The 17,786-nt window shown below is 45.4% G+C and overlaps 1 protein-coding gene across 1 annotated transcript; it reads left to right on the top strand.

The window, feature by feature from the left end:
- The first annotated feature begins 777 nt into the window (after nucleotides 1–777).
- On the top strand, nucleotides 778–16,243 carry MED28 (mediator complex subunit 28). Its single transcript, XM_008017805.3, has 4 exons — nucleotides 778–960; nucleotides 6,640–6,706; nucleotides 8,324–8,436; nucleotides 10,348–16,243. Exons 1-4 carry the CDS (start codon nucleotides 802–804, stop codon nucleotides 10,543–10,545), a joined length of 537 nt encoding a protein of 178 aa, XP_008015996.2. The 5' UTR covers nucleotides 778–801; the 3' UTR covers nucleotides 10,546–16,243.
- The last annotated feature ends 1,543 nt before the right edge of the window (nucleotides 16,244–17,786 follow it).

Here is a 17,786-nt window from a genome sequence, read left to right as displayed (position 1 = left end):
TGGATAACATGGTAAAACCCCTGACTCAACAACAACAACAAAACAAAAACAAAAAAAAAGCCTGGCGCGATGGCACGCACCTGTGGTCCTAGCTACTTGGGTGGCTGAAGTGGGGGGACTGCTTGAGGCCGGGAGGTCGAGCCCTGATCATGACACTGCACTCCGGCCTGGGCAACAGAGTGAGACCCTGAGAAAAAAGAAAGAAAAAAAAAAAGATTAGCACAGTGACTTTCTCTTTGATGTAACCATAAACATCTAAAGAGAACAGTGCCGGCCACATTGGGAACCTCAACAAAGTTGTTTCCATTATCTATCACCAACCAGAATTCAGGAAGAACTTTGCCTGTCTTGTTCCCGCTATAACCAATGACTCAACAAATGTTTGTGGAGAGAGTGGGTGACCCTCTCCTTTTACCAACGGTAAAGAGCCCGCGGAAAGAAAAAGTGACTTAGCCAAAGTCTCTCCAGGCATTTGGGGCAGAGTCGGGACTAGCATAGTAGTATCTCGACTCTCGCGGGAGGACTCGCTCCACTGTAGTTATTCATTCTCCTTTCCATACAACCAGGTCTAATCCAGCCAAAGTCTTCAATTCTTAAGCTAAGAAAAAAGGAAAATACATGTAAACTCTGTTTTGCGATAGACAAGAAGACAGAAGAATCAAAAATCCTCCCTCCGGAGGCGCAACAGAATCCTTCCACAGCGCAGTCCTGTCACGTGACCACGCGTCGCACACCGGACACCTGACCTTCTGAGGCGGCTTCCGCGCAGGCGCAGTGGACCTCTCTTGCGCCATTCCAGACATGGCGGCTCCGTTAGGGGGTATGTTTTCTGGGCAGCCACCTGGACCCCCTCAGGCCCCACCGGGCCTTCCGGGCCAAGCTTCGCTTCTTCAGGCAGCTCCAGGCGCTCCTAGACCTTCCAACAGTACTTTGGTGGACGAGTTGGAGTCATCTTTCGAGGTAATATAAGACATGGGCGTCTTTGTCCCCAGCCTTTCCTTTTTTCTGAAACGTGAACTGCGGGTACGCGTATCTACTCCAGGGATCCGAGCAACTAATTTACAAATAGGGAAACTGAGGCTTAAAGAACGTAAGTCATTGCTTTAGGCTTCCCCGTGGCCCGTATTCAATTCAGGTCTGCTGGCGGGGGCGCGTAAACTCGAGATTTCTGGAAATGTGGACCCGAAGTTTGCCTAAACCCCAAACTTGGAACCCTTCCAGATTCCCAACCGGCTGCTGCCATCCCAACCAGTCGTCGGTCTCATCCCTGAGCACCGTTTCTTGCATCCCTGCATGTTCATTAAGCCTTTTCGGAGCTCAAAGTTTCACTACTGTGTCCTGTATCCTTTCCGCTGGGCTTCACCCTCAAACGATCCTAAAGAGACTCTTATGAGGGGAAATTGACTTCCTTAAATTACCAGGCGCAGCTTGGTACTAGGGGCCGAGGAGAGAGGAATGGTGGAGGTTAGGGAGCCACAGATGACCCAATCTCAGTTCTGCCCAAGGAGTTTACCTTGTAGCAAGAAAGGTGAACTGTGTATTGAGGGAAGATAGAGAGGTGAAAATAAGTGCTCTGGTGATTTCCAGTGGTCTTTAAAATGGAAGATGAGCTATTCCTAGTAATAAAGTAATATAACTTCAAATTGGAGTTAACTTTTCCACATTTAAATCCCAGTTTTGCCCAGCGCGGTGGCTCACGCGTGTAATCCCAGCAGTTTGGGAGGCCGAGGCGGGCTTATCACGAGGTCAGGAGTTCGAGACCAGCCTGACAAACATGGTGAAACCCCGACTCTACTAAAAATACAAAAATTAGCCAGGCATGGTGGCATGCGCCTGTGATCCCAGATACTCAAGAGAGTGAGGCAGGAGAATCGCTTGAACTCAGGAGGCGGAGGTTGCAGTGAGCCGAGATCACACCATTGCACTCCAGCCTGGGTGACAGAGCTAGACTCCATCTCAAAAAAATAAAAATAAATAAAAATCCAAATTTTGTGACTTTTAATATTGTATCTAATAGCACAGTGGTACATTTATAATTATAAATATGTAATTTGTAAGCAATTATATTATTCAGACTGCATGGACAAAATGCTTTTACCACACGGATGTACAAAGATTTAGAAATAAATGATTTGAGATGGAGTCTCACTCTCTCCTTCAGGCTGGAGTGCAGTGGCACAGTTTCGGCTCACTGCAACCTCTGCCTCCTGGGTTCAAGCGATTCTCCTGCCTCAGCCTTCTGAGTTGCTGGGATTACAGGCGCCCGCCACACGCCCAGCTAATTTTTTTTATTTTTGGTAGAGACGGGTTTTCACCATCTTAGCCAGGCTGGCCTTGAACTCCTGACCTCATGATCCACCCTCCTCTGCCTCCCGAAGTGCTGGGATTACAGGCATGAGCCACCGTGCCTAGCCAGAAATAAATGATTTAAAGGACTGAGACCGTTTAGGAGGAGGGAGAGGAGGAGGAGGAGATGCCTTTTAGGTGGTGGTAAGTGGTAAAGGAAGGAACTGGTGAGCTTTAGAGCAGCATCTAGCATTGTTCTTGAGGGGAACTGGCTCTCTGTCCTGGGCACTTGTTGAAAGACTGGCCCTGTACAATCTTAGCCAAAGTTGACTCCCAGCACCCTACTGCTTAAAAACTTATAGTAGCTGCTTGTTGCTCTTGAGAGAAGATCAAGATGTTTAGTGTGGTCTCCCAGGCTTTGCATGTTGAGTTCTTTCCTTCAGACTCATTTTTTTTTTTTTTTTCCCCCCCGCCGAGACGGAGTCTCGCTCTGTCGCCCAGGCTGGAGTGCAGTGGCCGGATCTCAGCTCACTGCAAGCTCCGCCTCCCGGGTTCACGGCATTCTCCTGCCTCAGCCTCCCAAGTAGCTGGGACTACAGGCGCTTGCCACCTTGCCCGGCTAATTTTTTGTATTTTTAGTAGAGATGGGGTTTCACCGTGTTAGCCAGGATGGTCTCGATCTCCTGACCTCGTGATCCGCCCGTCTCGGCCTCCCAAAGTGCTGGGATTACAGGCTTGAGCCACCGCGCCCGGCCGAGACTCATTTTCTTACTCCAGCCACACAAGATTTCCCATGTGTACCATCTGTTTTCTTTTTGGGCTTCCAGGCCCCTCCTCAGCTCATTGCGTCACTTCCTCAGTGGACCCTTCTCTGGCCTTTTTAATTACCATTAAACCAGGCTGCATGAAGTCAGAGACTACCTGTTTTGTACCCGCACCCTCACATTGTGTATCCTGTAGGGCTAATACAGTGGTAGTAGATGGCAAGTGCTAGATGAACATTTGTCAGACATTGAAGGAGCCTGTAGTGTAGTTGCCTGTGCACAGACTTCCTTGCCTGATTCACATATGTGTCTGTAGGTGCCCTTGAGAGAGAACTCCCTCTGGGACTTGATTATCCATACGGAGAATACGGAGAAAACCAGTCCCTACCTTCAGGAAGCTTGTGATAAACGGCAGGCAGTTGCCTTGCTGTAGGATCGATCACTGCTCTGATAGAAGAAATCTAGGGTACTGTGGGAGCACATATAGGTATGTACATCAAGGAAGGCTTCCCAGAGAGCATGAAAGCCAAAGAAGCATTTTGATTTAGCCAGGCGAAGGAGAGTGGGAGAGGTGCGAGCTGGATCCTCTCTCTGCTGCTGGGTGATCACGATTGGTCTAGTCTTGTCTCAAGATTCAATTCAAAGGCCACATTTTCTTTGGAACTTTTCCTATTTCCTCCCTTGTGTTCTGTGTGGACCTCAATTTTCACAGCTTCCAGTGGCACATGGAAGCGCCTGCTTACCTGCTTCTCATTCCTATTGGGGTGCCACCCCTTGAGGTTTCTGTCTGCTCATTCTAGCTGCTCAGTACATGCTCTTTGATGGAAGGAATTTATTGAGCTCATGCACTCTTGATTTTGGAGGGAACGTTGGAGACCATCTAGTTCCATTTCCTCCATTCATGGATAGAGAAACGGAGGCTCAGTGAGGACAAGTTACTTGCTCAAAGCCAGCGATTGGGTTTGTGGAAATGAGGACTGGCACTTTCCAGGCAAAGGCTCTGTTTTAGCCATGCTTTTAAAAAGCTATTCTCTTTCTAGGTAGATGCAGTGGCTCACGCCTGTAATCCCAGCACTTTGGGAGGCCAAGGTGACTGATCACTTGAGGTCAGGAGTTCGAGACCATCCTGGGCAACATGGCGAAACCTCATCTCTAACTAAAAATACAAAAATTAGTGGTCTGTGGTGGCATACGCCTTAATCCCAGCTACTTGGGAGGCTGAGGCAGGAGAATCACTGAAACCTGGGAGGCAGAGGTTGCCGTGAGCCAAGATCGTACCACTGCACTCTAGCCTGGGCAACAGAGTGAGACTCCGCCTCAAAAAAAAAAAAAAAAAAAAAAAGGCTGTTCTCTTCTTAATACAGCTGTCCAACTGTCTATAAAGGCCTGTGTATCTGTTTTTTTCTTTTTTTTTCTTTGAGACAGAGGCTCACTCTGTCACCCAGGCCAGAGTGCAGTGGCACAATCTTGGGTCACTGCAGCCTCCACTTCCTGGGCTCAAGTGGTCCTCTTGCTTCAGCCTTCCAAGTGGCTGGGACTGCAGGTGCGCACCACTACGCCTGGCTAATTTTTGTTTTTGTAGAGGGTTTCACCACATTGCCCATGCTGGTCTTGAACTCCTGGGCTGAAGCCATCCACCCATCTTGGCCTCCAAAAGTGTTGGGATTACAGGCGTGAGCCACCACGTCTGACCCCAAATTTTTTTCTTAAGCGGGTGGAGGGCAGTAAAATTCTTGAGATCAGATTTCCTGCCACCCTATCTGGTAGGCCTCTTGGCTCTGGGGAGCTGGCCCAGCTTTTTTGGCCAGTTTGTGACTGGTTGGCCTCTTGATGTGACATTTTCCAGTAGCCATAGGTCTCACAAAGGAGGTACATCCTACCCACATCCCAAACCCAACAGGAGTCAACTTTCGTGTGTGGGTTTTTTTTTTTTTTTTTTTTTGAGACAGAGTCTCTCTCTGTTGCCCAGGCTGGAGTGCAGTGATCTTGGCTCACTGCAGACTCTGCCTCCCAGGTTCTCACCATTCTCCTGCTTCAGCCTTCTGAGTAGCTGGGATTACAGGTGCCCACCACCACACCTGGCTAATTTTTTGTATTTTTAGTAGATACAGGGTTTCACTGTGTTAGCCAGGATGGTCTCGGTTTCCTGACCTTGTGATCCTCCTGCCTCAGCCTCCCAAAGTGCTGGGATTATAGGCGTGAGCCACCATGCCTGGCCCTTTTTTTTTTTTTTTTTTTTTTTTGAGACAGATTCTCGCCCTGTCACCCAGGCTGGAGTGCAGTGGTGCGATCTTGGCTCACTGCAACCTGCGCCTCCCAGGTTCAAGCGATTCTCCTGCCTCAGCCTCCCGAGTAGGTGGGACTACAGGGACGTGCCACCATGCCCAGCTAATTTTTTGTATTTTTATTAGAGAAGGGGTTTCACCATGTTAGCTAGGATGGTCTTGATCTCCTGACCTCGTGATCCACCCATATCGGCCTCCCAAAGTGTTGAGATTACAGGCGTGAGCCACCGTGCCCGGCCAGGAGTCAACTTTCAAAGTAATCCCGAGAATGGGCAATCTGTGTTTCTGATTTACTTTCTCTGTAAATCAAGCGCGGGAGCTGCAGGCAGGCAGAAGTTTTGCTTTTCAAAGGGCCTTCACGTGTAGATAATGTTCTAAATTTGAGCTCAGATCTCTCTGCCTCACACCAAGTGTAGTTTGCTGATTGCTGACAGAGCTCTGCTTTCCTGTATTTGAGGCTTCCTTTCTAACTCCTGCTCTTCCAGCTGCCATGCTGTTCTCTTTCTGTGCCTCCCCAATCTCCCTGCCCACTTCCTGCAGTGGGCCTGCTTTGGTACATTTCTTTAGAGTTGCTTGTGCGCAGAACCCCTTGGCTGATTCACATTTGCATCTGTATAGGTGCCCTTTAGAGATAACTATCTCTGGGACTTGATTATCCATGTGACACCAACCTTGCTCTTTTAGGCCGTCCAGTCAGTCAGTAATATGTGTTATTAAACATTTCCCTTGTGCCAAGGCAGTGTTCCAGGCACTAGGAGGACAATGGTGAACAAGACAGACAAAATTCCCACCTACTAGTAGGGGACAGATAATAATGGATGAAAATAATGGATATGATGTCACTTAATTATGTGAAAAACTATAAAACTGTGCTTGGGTGTGGAGCGTGAGCAGGAGGGGCACAGTTTAGAAAGGGTAGACTAGCTAGTCTCTCTGAGGGGGAGAAGATTGGCCTGAGTCCTGAATGGGTGGTGATGTGAGTTGTGTAAGCACCAGCAAGAGGCCACAGTGGGGCTGGAAGAGTGTCTGGGCCTGGTGTGGAATAAGATACGGGGAAGGGACATGTGGTAGGACAGAGACCAAATGTGGTGCCAGCTCATTTGCCTGGCGCTTCCTCCATGGGCCTAATTAATTGGTAAACTGAGTTTATCAAATGTTTCCATTGGCATGATGTCTTGCCATCTCATGTGCAAACAGATGCTGCCACTTTATCACATGGCTTCAGGAGAAGTTATTTCTTCCTCTGGAGTAAAATTTTTGATGTGTGAATGACATTTTTTCTTTCCTACGTTTTTATTACACAGGCTTGCTTTGCGTCTCTGGTGAGTCAGGACTATGTCAATGGCACTGATCAGGAAGAAATTCGAACTGGTAAGCATTCCCTCTGTGTACACAATGTTCTTGGCTTCAGCAAGATTTCCTAGTTGCTAATTTTATACTTCATGTGTTTCAGTCCTCCTTTTATCCTAAGAGAATATTTCAGGGACTGAAATGTGTGCACATAATCTCTATAAGCTGCTGACTCTTGGTTCAGTTTATTAATTGACATCTTTTATCACCCATAATGAATCATTTATAATGAACTTTTCATACTGGTACTAGGTAAAGAAGAAGACCAATGGTGTGTACTGCTTTTTAAAAAAATTTTATTATTTTTGGAATAGGTCTTACAGAGAAAAGTCTCCTGTGCTTCTTTTTATTCCCCGAGTTCTGTCCCTAAAGGTAACCAGAGCTTCTGATTTCTTCGTACTATATTTTACATGTTCCTTTTTTTTTTTTTTTTTTCGAGATGGAGTTTCACTTTTGTTGCCCAGGCTGGAGTGCTCATTGCAACCACCACCTCATGGGTTCAGGCAGTTCTCCTGTCTCAGCCTCCCAGGTAGCTGGGACTACAGGCATGCACCACCATACTCAGCTAATTTTGTATTTTTAGTAGAGATGGGGTTCTCACCATGTTGGCCAGGCTGGTCTCGAACTCCTGACCTCTGGTGATCCACCCACCTCAGCCTCCCAAAGTGTTGGGATTACAGGCGTGAGCCACTGCGCCCAGCCTTATATGTGCCATTGTAACTGGAAATTATGATGCTAATTGCTGGATCTCTGGATTGTCTTTCTCTCTTTTTTTTTTGGAGACAGAGGTCTTGCTCTCTCACCCTTTTAAGGAATGCAGTGGCATGATCTCTGCTCACTGCACCCTCTGCCTCCTGGGCTGAAGCAGTCCTCCCATTTCAGCCCTCCTAGTAGCTGGGACCACAGTGTGAGCTACCACATTTGGCTAATTTTTGTTTTTTTATTTTTTTGTGGAGATGGGATCTTGCTGTATTGCCCAGGCTGGTCTCGAACTCCTAGGCTCAAGCAGTCTTCCTGCCTCAGCCTCCCAACGTGTTGGGATTACAGGATGAGCCACCACGCTCAGCCTCTGCATTGTCTTTTTTTTTTTGAGACTCACTCTGTCACCAGTCTGGAGTGCAGTGGCACGATCTCGGTTCACTGCAACCTCAGACTCCCTGGTTCAAGGGATTCTACTGCCTCAGCCTCTTGAGTAGCTGGGATTACAGGCATGTGCCACCACGCCCAGCTAATTTTTGTATTTTTAGTAGAGATGGGGTTTCACCATGTTAGCCAGGATGGTCTCGATCTCCTGACCTCATGATCTGCCCGCCTTGGCCTCCCAGAGTGCTGGGATTACAGACTTGAGCCACCATGCCCAGCTGCATTGTCTTTTTAAAGATCTCATGGCTTTTATACTGTATTAACGTCTCTCTCTTTTTTTTTTAACCTGAGAAAAGCACAAATTATCTGCTGTTTAATGTTGGTTAACACATGAGAAGTTGGGGGTTATTACTACTGCTGTGGCCAAGATTAAAATCCCTGAGTTGTCTATGAGAAAGCTCTGTTTTTACCTTCTGATTATTCATTTATGAGGGAGATACATGGGTCTGTTGTTTTTCTTATTTTAATAATTTTGGTCCTTTTTTTTTTTTTAAGGTGTTGATCAGTGTATCCAGAAGTTTCTGGATATTGCAAGACAGACAGAGTGTTTTTTCTTACAAAAAAGATTGCAGTTATCTGTCCAGAAACCAGAGCAAGTTATCAAAGAGGTATGGACCCAGTTTTCACCTTAGCTCTATAGGAATAACTAAGTGGTGCCAGGAATCCTTTTATGCTTTAAATGAGATGTACCCGTTTCCCGTGAGTTTCATTCAGGCTTTATAGGTCAATGTGAAACGTGGCTAGTCATCCATGTTTGGGACAACCTGAACAAGAAGTAGAGCCAAGGAGTGGGGTCCAAAAGCAGAGTGTCAGACAGAACAGCTCTGATGTGACTTGTGTCATACATTAGCCTTCAGGAAAGATTTTTCTTAAAAGATTCTGCCATGTGAAAAAAGGATAAAAAGCCATAACATATATAGGCTTGTTTTGACAAAAACTGAGATCTGTGTCCCCAGTTGCCTTAGCCAGTGCCTTGCACACAGGAATCCAAGAAATCAAAAAGTAGTGTTCGACCCAGGCTCCTGGAAACTCAGGATTTCGTTGATCTCAGTTGTTCTAAGCTAGGACATTTGGAAGTGTGTTGGGGTTGCCACGATGACTTGGGAAGCTTTAATGGCATTGAATGGGTTGGGCTAGGATCTGTTCCATGCCATGTGGAAGAGTGAAGAATCGTCCTGCCCAAAAAGCCAGCGATGCCCTCAGTGAGAAACACTGAATTGAGATTACTGGTTGGGGGCAATTTTTGAAGTAACTAGTCCCAATTAACCAAAAAGTCTCTTTTCTTTCATGATACCAGCTGTTGGGGATAGATATTCTTACAGTTTATCATGTCAGATCATTTCCCGGTGTGAATACTTGAATAACAATGCAGATATGTCCAAGACTGGGTCTTTAGTAAAGGATGTAATGCTGTTGTTCATAAAAAGCTCTTGAAAATGTAATTTTAACAGTTCATAATCTGAAGTGATAGAATAGTGGTGTGGAGTTTTTTGTAAACAGTTGTTAACAAATGTTTCAGATTTTCAGTGTTTCAGGTTCTCAGCAGTAACTTTTGGAGAGAGGTACTGGGTGGCTGGGGACCAGGATGGGATAGAGTCTGCGTATTAGTCTGTTTTCACACTGCTGATAAAGACATATCTGAGACTGGGCAATTCACAAAAGAAGAAGGTTTAATGGACTTACAGTTCCACGTGGCTGGGGAGGCCTCACAATCATGGCAGAAGGTGAAAGACACATCTCACGTGGCGGTAGATAAGAACTTGTGCAGGGAAACTCCTATTTTTAAAACCATCAGATCTCGTGAGATTTATTCACTACCAGGAGAACAGCATGGATGGGAAAGACCTGCCTCCATGATTCAGTTACCTCCCACCAGGTTCCTCCCACAACACTTGGGAACTGTAGGAGTTACAATTCAAGATGAGATTGGGTGGGGACATAGCCAAACCATATCAATCTGATTTCTTTTTGGCTGCCCTTTTCAATTTTGTAACTTGCATATTACTTTCTATAAGAAAAATAAACATAGGCCGGGCGTGGTAGCTCACGCCTGTAATCCCAGCACTTTAGCACTTTGGGAGGCTGAGGCAGGTGGATTACTTGAGGTCAGGAGTTCGAGATTAGCTTGGCCAACATGGCAAAACCCCATCTCTACTAAAAATACAAAATTTAGCCGGGTGTGGTGGCGTATGCCTATGATCCCAGCTACTCAGGAGGTTGAGGCAGGAGAATCACTTGAACCTGGGAGGTGGAGGCTGCAGTGAGCCGAGATTGCACCACTGCACTCTAACCTGGGTGACAGAGCAAGACTTCGTCTCAAAAAAAAAAAAGAAAACCCATATAAACTTATGTCAGAATCTATCATTTGGGTTAATTAAATAATGGAGCCAAGCAGAGTAGTGGGCTTAATATGGTTTAATGGATTCTCTTTGTTTTGAATTGTTAGCCTTTTAACCAACCAGAACCGTGTGTGTTTTTCTTGAGTTTGCTCTGACTTACTCCATCGCTTTCATCGGCAGGATGTGTCGGAGCTAAGGAATGAATTACAGCGGAAAGACGCACTAGTCCAGAAGCACTTGACAAAGCTGAGGCATTGGCAGCAGGTGCTGGAGGAAATCAACGTGCAGCACAAAAAGCCCGCCGACATCCCTCAGGGCTCCTTGGCCTACCTGGAGCAGGCGTCTGCCAACATCCCTGCACCTCTGAAGCCAACGTGAGCAAAGGGCAGAGGCATTCGGCCTATGAGTGGGCTGGTGCGTGAGGTTGGCCACATATCCCTTCCTGGGGACTTGACATTTTGGAAGAACTCTTTGCCAGATAATGAGTTCATTTTAGTTTTATGCTTGCATTGAAAATTTTTCCACTATTTTTATAAGCTGTTAATTTCTTGAGTACTTTATAACATGTCTGTAGCTTGGATAAACCAATTTTTTTTTTTTTTTTTTTTTTTTTTTTTTAAGCAAAGTTTAGACTGTGAGTGTGATGATACAGATTCTTTTCTATGGTGGCTTTGTTTTTAAATTTTTGTATGACTTTTCATCTTTGTATGTGTGTTTCCTGTAGTTTGATCTGAAGGAGAAGAGTATAGTAGCCTGAGAATCAGGAGATGGGGATTTTGGTTGTAGGTCTTACGATAATTACCCCTCAGTGGTGTGTAGAAAAGTATGTAAATTTGCTCTGTTTTAAGACTTAGAACTACCTCAAGAAGGGGAATCTAATACAATACTTGTAATGTTTCCAGAGCTCTCAATGAGGATATTTTTGTAAATAGGTGGGAAGAGGATGGAATTTTCCTGGGTTAGTGTAGTAATCTTACACTAGGATCCTTAGGTTGATGCTGACTTCTATTTGGGGTATGTTTATATTTTACGTGGTGTTTGTTTACTTTTTTTTTTTTTTGACAGAGAAGGATATAGTGGGAGCAGTGATACGCTAACATTCATTACATTCTGCAGTAATGAATCTGTTTAATGGGGCAGACACTGTTTTCAGTAGCATGACAGTGGGGGCATAGGTGAGCTATGAGGTGCTAAAGCATGCTCTGATTGTCTCTTTCTGTTTTGAGTTTTGTTTGCGTGTTTCATTTTTGTTTTACGTTTTGGGAGGAGAAACATTTTCCATTAAGGAAGGTTGTTGCCAGTGGATTTGACTCCAAGGGACTAGAGTGACTAGAAAGGAGTGGAGGAGTATTATGTCTTGGAAGAGACTCCCGCTCTGATTGTCCAGGGGTGGGTTCTGGCCTGGCTTGTTGCTTGATCTAAGGTCCGTCCATAGGCTTCAGGCTTTTCGACTTTCAAACAAACATCTGTGCCACACATATTCTTTAAATGATCCTATTCAGTCTTCTAGAAGGCTTATAACAGAATCAATATTGTTGTTCCCATTTTCACAGATGGATAAAAAAGTCTGTAAAATAGGGATAAGACTAGGACCTATCCTCCAGGATTATTTTTGCAGATTAAAGGAGATGTTGAGGCCGGGTGTGGTGGCTCACGCCTGTAATCTCTGCACTTTGGGAGGCTGAGGCAGGAGAATCGCTTGAACCCGGGAGGCAGAGGTTGTGGTGAGCTGAGATCGTGCCATTGCACTCCAGCCTGGGCTACAAGAGTGAAACTCCATCTCAAAAAAGAAAAAGGAGATGTTGAATGGGAAGTCAGTAGCAAGGGTGCTAGAATGTAGCAAGTATTTTTCAGGTGTTAGTGATTTCTGTTGTTCCGGGAAGAGGAGGGTTATGGAGGAGGAGTATGGGATTTAGGAGGGTTAAGTGATTTGCCCAAAGTCAAGAGGTTAGTCTTTAACCCTTGACAGAAGCAGGATTTGAAGTGAGTTTTCACACCTCTCTTCCCTGGTCAGTGTGTTGATAACAGCCCACCCACCTGTGGTTCCAGGGTGTTCTTAAGAAGCCAAAGTTGTCTTGGGTGTGATAGCTCTTTGAAAGGTAGAAAGTTCCACCAGGAGGGCCTTTTTTCTTGAATACTACTTAGCTTCCAGCTTCCTTGTCAGGCTCCAAGATGCAGATTGCCTGTGGGCTGTCACTCTCCACAGATAAACCTACCTACATCTTCAGGACAGCCTTTTTTTTTGAGACAGTCTTGCTCTGTCACCCAAGCTGTAGTGCAGTGGCACAACGGGGTGCCACAGGCAAGTGCTGGGGAAAGGCCAACCCAGCCATCAGGTAGCCTGTGTGTTCTACAAACAGCAGCTGGCAGCACAGCCTCCTGCAGGACATTCCTGCCACCCGACATCAAAGCTGGTGGGTGACCTTTTCAGCCATTTGACATTCCCCCCAGAAGAACCGCTGCCTCCCAGAGGTTTAAGCAGTTCTCCTGCCTCCCAAGTAGATGGGCTACTTTTTTTTTTTTGAGACGGGGTCTCACTCTGTCCAGGCTGGAATGCAGTGGTGTGATCTCAGCTCACTGCAACCTCGGCCTCCTGGGTTCAAGCAGTTCTCCCACCTCAGCCTCCCAAGTAGCCGTCAGGCATGCACCACCCCACCCAGATAATTTTGTATTTTTAGTAGAGATGGGGTTTCACCATGTTGGCCAGGATGGTCTCGATCTGACTTCGTGATCCGCTCGCCTCTGCCTCCCAAAGGGCTGGGATTACAAGCGTGAGCTACTGTGCCTGGCCTTAATTTTTGTATTTTTAATGGAGACGGGGTTTTGCCACATTGGCCAGGCTGGTCTTGAACTCCTGACCTCAAGTGATCTGCCCGCCTCGGCCTCCCAAAGTGCTGGGATTACAGGCATGAGCCACCACGCCTAGCCCATCTTCATATTCTTTACTTAAACTTAATTCTTTTTCATTCATCTTCCCTTCTTTCCTCTTTTCTCCTCTACCCAAATGTCTTAACTGTTGACATTCCCAAGTGTTTGGTCGTGGGCCTCTAGAGGTTGTGGAGGAGTGCTGCTCAGTCCTCCCTTCAAGAAAGCAGCTTCAAGGAGTTCAGTTACAAAAGCTCCTGGCATTGGGGATCTGCCGCCATGTTCCTGCCCAGGCCATGCTAGTCCTGGCTGTCACCAAGCACAGTGGAGGTCCAGGTGCTAGGCCATTTCTGCTTGACACAGGACTCCTCTAATAAGCAGTCTGAGGCCAGGTGCAGGAGGCTGAGGCAGGAGAATCGCTTGAACCCAGGAGGTGGATGTTGCAGTGAGCTGAGATCGAGCCACTGCACTCCAGTCTGGGTGACAGAGCAAGACTCTGTGTCAAAAAAATAAAAATGAAAAAAAATACTGAGCAGTCTGCTTGGGCGATTCCATCAGCCTGGCCACGACATCTTTGGAGCTGTCCTGCCTTCTTTTGCCCCAATGTTCCTTGGCCCACCTGTCAGACCTACATCATAGGCTCTTCCTGTCTTCTATTTCCTCTCCCCTTTCTCTAAATAGGTGTTTCTCCTGAGAAAGAGAGAAAAAAACACCTGTCCCTAACATTCAGAAGCTGACAACACTGTTCGGTCATGTCATTCTCCTGTAGGACATAAACAGTCTCTGAATACCAACTCTAAAGTTGCTCTCAGGCCATGATAAAATAAACCACTTCATAATTTTGTCTAAGCACATACAAAGAAAATTCAGGGTCAGTTTACCACTCACAAAATACCAAACATCCTTCTCCTGGTTAAAATGAGTGACAGTTGCTATATATGTATGTATATATATGCAATTATACCTTTATTCCTATGCTAGTCCACCTTCCTATAAATAAGATGTATTGAGATGCTCAATCCTACAGTCGCCCCCACTCTGACAGCATCCAGTCGAGTGAATCCTCACTTCCTTGAAATCACCCAACCAGGGCCAGAATCCTAAAAGAGGTTCTTTGTGACATTCTCTGTCTGAGAAGCCCTATGGTTCTCTGTGATGAATAGACCCAACTTGTTCAAATACAGGCGTTTCTGGTGGGCTTTGGCTGAAGGCATTCACACCCCCCAGTGAATGTCTTGCGCTTCTCATTGTGTCTTGGGGCGTGCCTGGTGGAGGACCTGACTGAGAGAATTGTGATTGGATGTGGTCTGAGAGCAGGCAGTAGGATGGGGCTTGGGGACCGGCTCACTCACTGCCCAACTGACAGCAAAACCCATCTGGAGCAGCGTGTGAGGTATGGACAGTCACCTCACGAGGGGGTGGCCCAGTTGCTGAGGATTCCACTAGTGGTGCCCTGGGAAAATATCCCTGTGGAGGGGAATGTGAGGAGTCAAACCTGTGGGAGGTAAGAGGAGTACTGCAACAAGGACAGTAGAGTGTCAGTTCCCTGCAGAGGGATAGTGAGAAACTGATGAGGTGACTGTGAGTGCCTGGGGCCTCTGTCATTATCTTGGAGGAGCTGGTAGAAATAATCAAAACCAATACTGAGGCCAGATGGTGACTCACGCCTGTAATCCCAGCACTTGGAGAGGCTGAGGCGGGCGGATCACTTCGAGGTTAGGAGTTCGTGACCAGCCTGGCCAACATGGTGAAACCCCGTCTCTACTAAAAGTACAATAATTAGCGTGGTGGTGGGTACCTGTAGTCCCAGCTACTTAGGAGGGTGAGGCAGAAGAATCACTTGAACCTGGGAGGCGGAGGTTGCAGTGAGCTGAGATTGCACCATGGCACCCCAGCTTGGGTGACAGAGTAAGATTCCATCTCAAAAACAAACACACAAACAATACTGCATCCTGGGGGTGGGGGTGGAGGTGAGGTGACAGTCAAGATCAGTGCTACCCTTGGAAATTTGACAGATGCAGTAAGACGGTCCTTATCATAGTTCCATTTAATTTGCCAGCCTCGTCTGCAGAATCCAGATGGATCCTGGAGAAAAATTAACCAAGTAGTCTCAATCACAGTTGCTGGGTTGGATATTACATCAATGTTAGAGCAGTTAAGGGCTCAGGTATGTGGTGTGCAAGCCATTGACTAGGTGAATCCATTCTTACCTACCCCAATTACAAAACAGTTTGCATTCATGTGGAACAGATAGTATTCCTTTCAGTTTTGCTACAGGAACATGTTACCTCTTCCATACGTCATAATACAGCCTGAAGAGATTTACCATCATATCCCATTTTTTCTCTCTCCTAACTTAATCCCGAATTGGATAATTTCTCTTCATCTCCACTGTCTGTCACTTCTGCGCCATCACTGTCATCTCTAGACCACTCTGCTCTTGAGAGATTGATGGAATCATTATGCAAACTAAAACAGAAAGAATGTTTTATCTATCAAATTGTATTTCTTTGTCAATAGTGTTAGGCACAGCAGGTTCATTTACTGCTGGTAAGGGTGTAAATTGCTAGAAACTTGCTGAGTGGCAGTTTGGTAATATCAAACAAAAAGCTTAAGTTTGTGTCCTAAAATGCCTTACTTCAATACTCAAGGCATATGGCCTCAAGAAAAAATTATAGAAGCATGCAAAGATTTTGTTAACAAAGATATAATCATTGCAGGGTAGAATTTAGAAATTTAAGAAGATCTTTCAGGCGCCTGCAACAAGAAAGGAGTCAAAACAGATGTACAGTCTTAATTAGTAAAATTCTCTTCCTGCCCGGGGATCACACCTCTAGGACTGTGAGTGACACATTTCCATTGTTTATAAATTATCCAGTATAAGTAAGATATTTTGTTAGAGCAGCCTGAACGAACTAAGACACTCTAAGCAGGAAACTCACAAAAAATATTTGGTAATGAAAAACAATATGGCGTGTTAATGTATGAAGACAAGTGTTTGTATTTAAAAATGTATTGGGGCCTCTTTGATTAGGCAGTGAATTTACCTTTAATATGTAAGTTTGTTTGACAGTTATAATGTGTAATCAGCTTTTTTTTAAGGTGATGTGATTGAGGTTAATGTGAAGTGAACTTTCTATTTCCAAGCTGTCTTCATCTCATTTTACCTTTCTGTGGAAAATCAATACAAGTCAACTATTTTTATTGCCCAGTTGTTCAAAGTTTTATTTAAAGAGCAAAGATTTGACAATGCATAGAATTAACATTGGTTTGTGGGCCACCTCCTGGGCCAGCACCAAAGACTGAAAAAATATTTTGCCCCCTAAAAGTTGTACTGAGTCTTGTCAAATCACCTTGCTCCATCAGAAGGTGAGACAAATCAGTGTGGACTGAGAGCAAGGACAGCACCGTGAACAGCCATTCCGGTTCCTTTTTAATCCACTGGGAATTCATGCAATGAAGAAGCAACACACCATGAGGCAAATGGCTCAAACCCAAAGACCAGCGGTTCAGGATATAAATATTTTTTTATCTGTAGAGATGGGGGTCTCACTCACTATCTTGCCCAGGCTGGTCTCAAACTCTTGGGCTCATGCTCTCCTCCTACCTCAGCCTCCCAAGTCGCTGGGACTACAGGCACCCACCACTGTGCCTGGCTAATTATTACTATTTTTATTTATTATTTTTATTTTTTTGTTTTCTTTGGGCTAATTATTTTTTGTAGAGATGGAGGTCTCACTGTGTTGCCCAGGCTGGTCTCAAATTCCTGGCCTGAAGCTCTCCTCCCATCTCACCTACCAAAGTGTTGGGATTACAGCATGAACCATGTGCACAGTCTAGAAGATCTTTGACTTCAAAGAACAGATAGTCTAGAGACCTTCACAAATGATCAAGTTGACGCTACAGTCATTACATTGAGACCTGTAACTGGGCTAGGATTGGTTATTTACAGAAAAACCTTGAGGTACTTAATTCCAATTCATGTTAACTTATCTTGCTTAATCTTTGCAAAGCCCTTTTAGAGGTAGGTGTCATCCCATCTATAATCTGCTGCTTGTCTTAGACCAAGGAAGTGAAAATACTCAGTCCAAGCCTGCTACCATCCATTTCTGGTAGGTTTGGTTTGTTTTCTTTTTAGTTGACTTCCTGTTTATTTTAACTTTTATTCATCTTCCTATTGAGGTTAGATGTGCATTTTGGAATTGCATCATTTTACATAGAAACAGCTTTCCAGTGGAGTTGACTAGGATCCTAAGGACAAGTATAATCACTTTTAAAGTAGATCATGGAAATCACAAAGTCTGATATTCTACAAAATGGAGTATGATGTTATGGGCACTAGAAATACAACATACAGGTCATTAGTAATGCTAATAACATTTTCCTATAGATGCTTTTTAATAACACTGGTTTGTTTAATGTCAAGATATTTGTAATGAACTGTCACCATGGAACCATGGAACTTTTTTTTTTTTTTTTTTTTTTTTTGGAGACAGGGTCTCCCTCTGTCACCAGGCTGATTGGAGTGCAGGAGTTCGATCTTGGCTCACTGCAACCTCTGCCTCCCAGGTTCAAGTGATCCTCCCGCCTTAGTCCCCCAAGTAACTGGGACCACAGGCACACACCACCATGCCTGGCTAAGTTTTGTATATTTTGTAGAGACGGGGTTTCACCGTATTGTCCAGGCTGGTCTCAAATTCCTGGATTCAAGCGATCCGTCTGCCTCAGCCTCCCAGAGTGCTGGGATTACAGAC

The sequence above is a fragment of the Chlorocebus sabaeus genome, chromosome 27, assembly GCF_047675955.1.
Source record: "Chlorocebus sabaeus isolate Y175 chromosome 27, mChlSab1.0.hap1, whole genome shotgun sequence".
Lineage (NCBI taxonomy): Eukaryota > Metazoa > Chordata > Mammalia > Primates > Cercopithecidae > Chlorocebus > Chlorocebus sabaeus.
This window is presented reverse-complemented; position numbering and strand designations above follow the sequence as displayed.

What these genes read in the sequence shown, in the direction of transcription:
- MED28 (XM_008017805.3), top strand. Translation starts at nt 802, where the DNA reads ATGGCGGCTCCGTTAGGGGGTATGTTTTCTGGGCAGCCACCTGGACCC. An exon ending in TCAGGAAGAAATTCGAACTG is followed by an intron (nt 6,707 to 8,323) that starts GTAAGCATTCCC and finishes TTTTTTTTTAAG; the next exon opens with GTGTTGATCAGTGTATCCAG. An exon ending in CAGAGCAAGTTATCAAAGAG is followed by an intron (nt 8,437 to 10,347) that starts GTATGGACCCAG and finishes TTTCATCGGCAG; the next exon opens with GATGTGTCGGAGCTAAGGAA.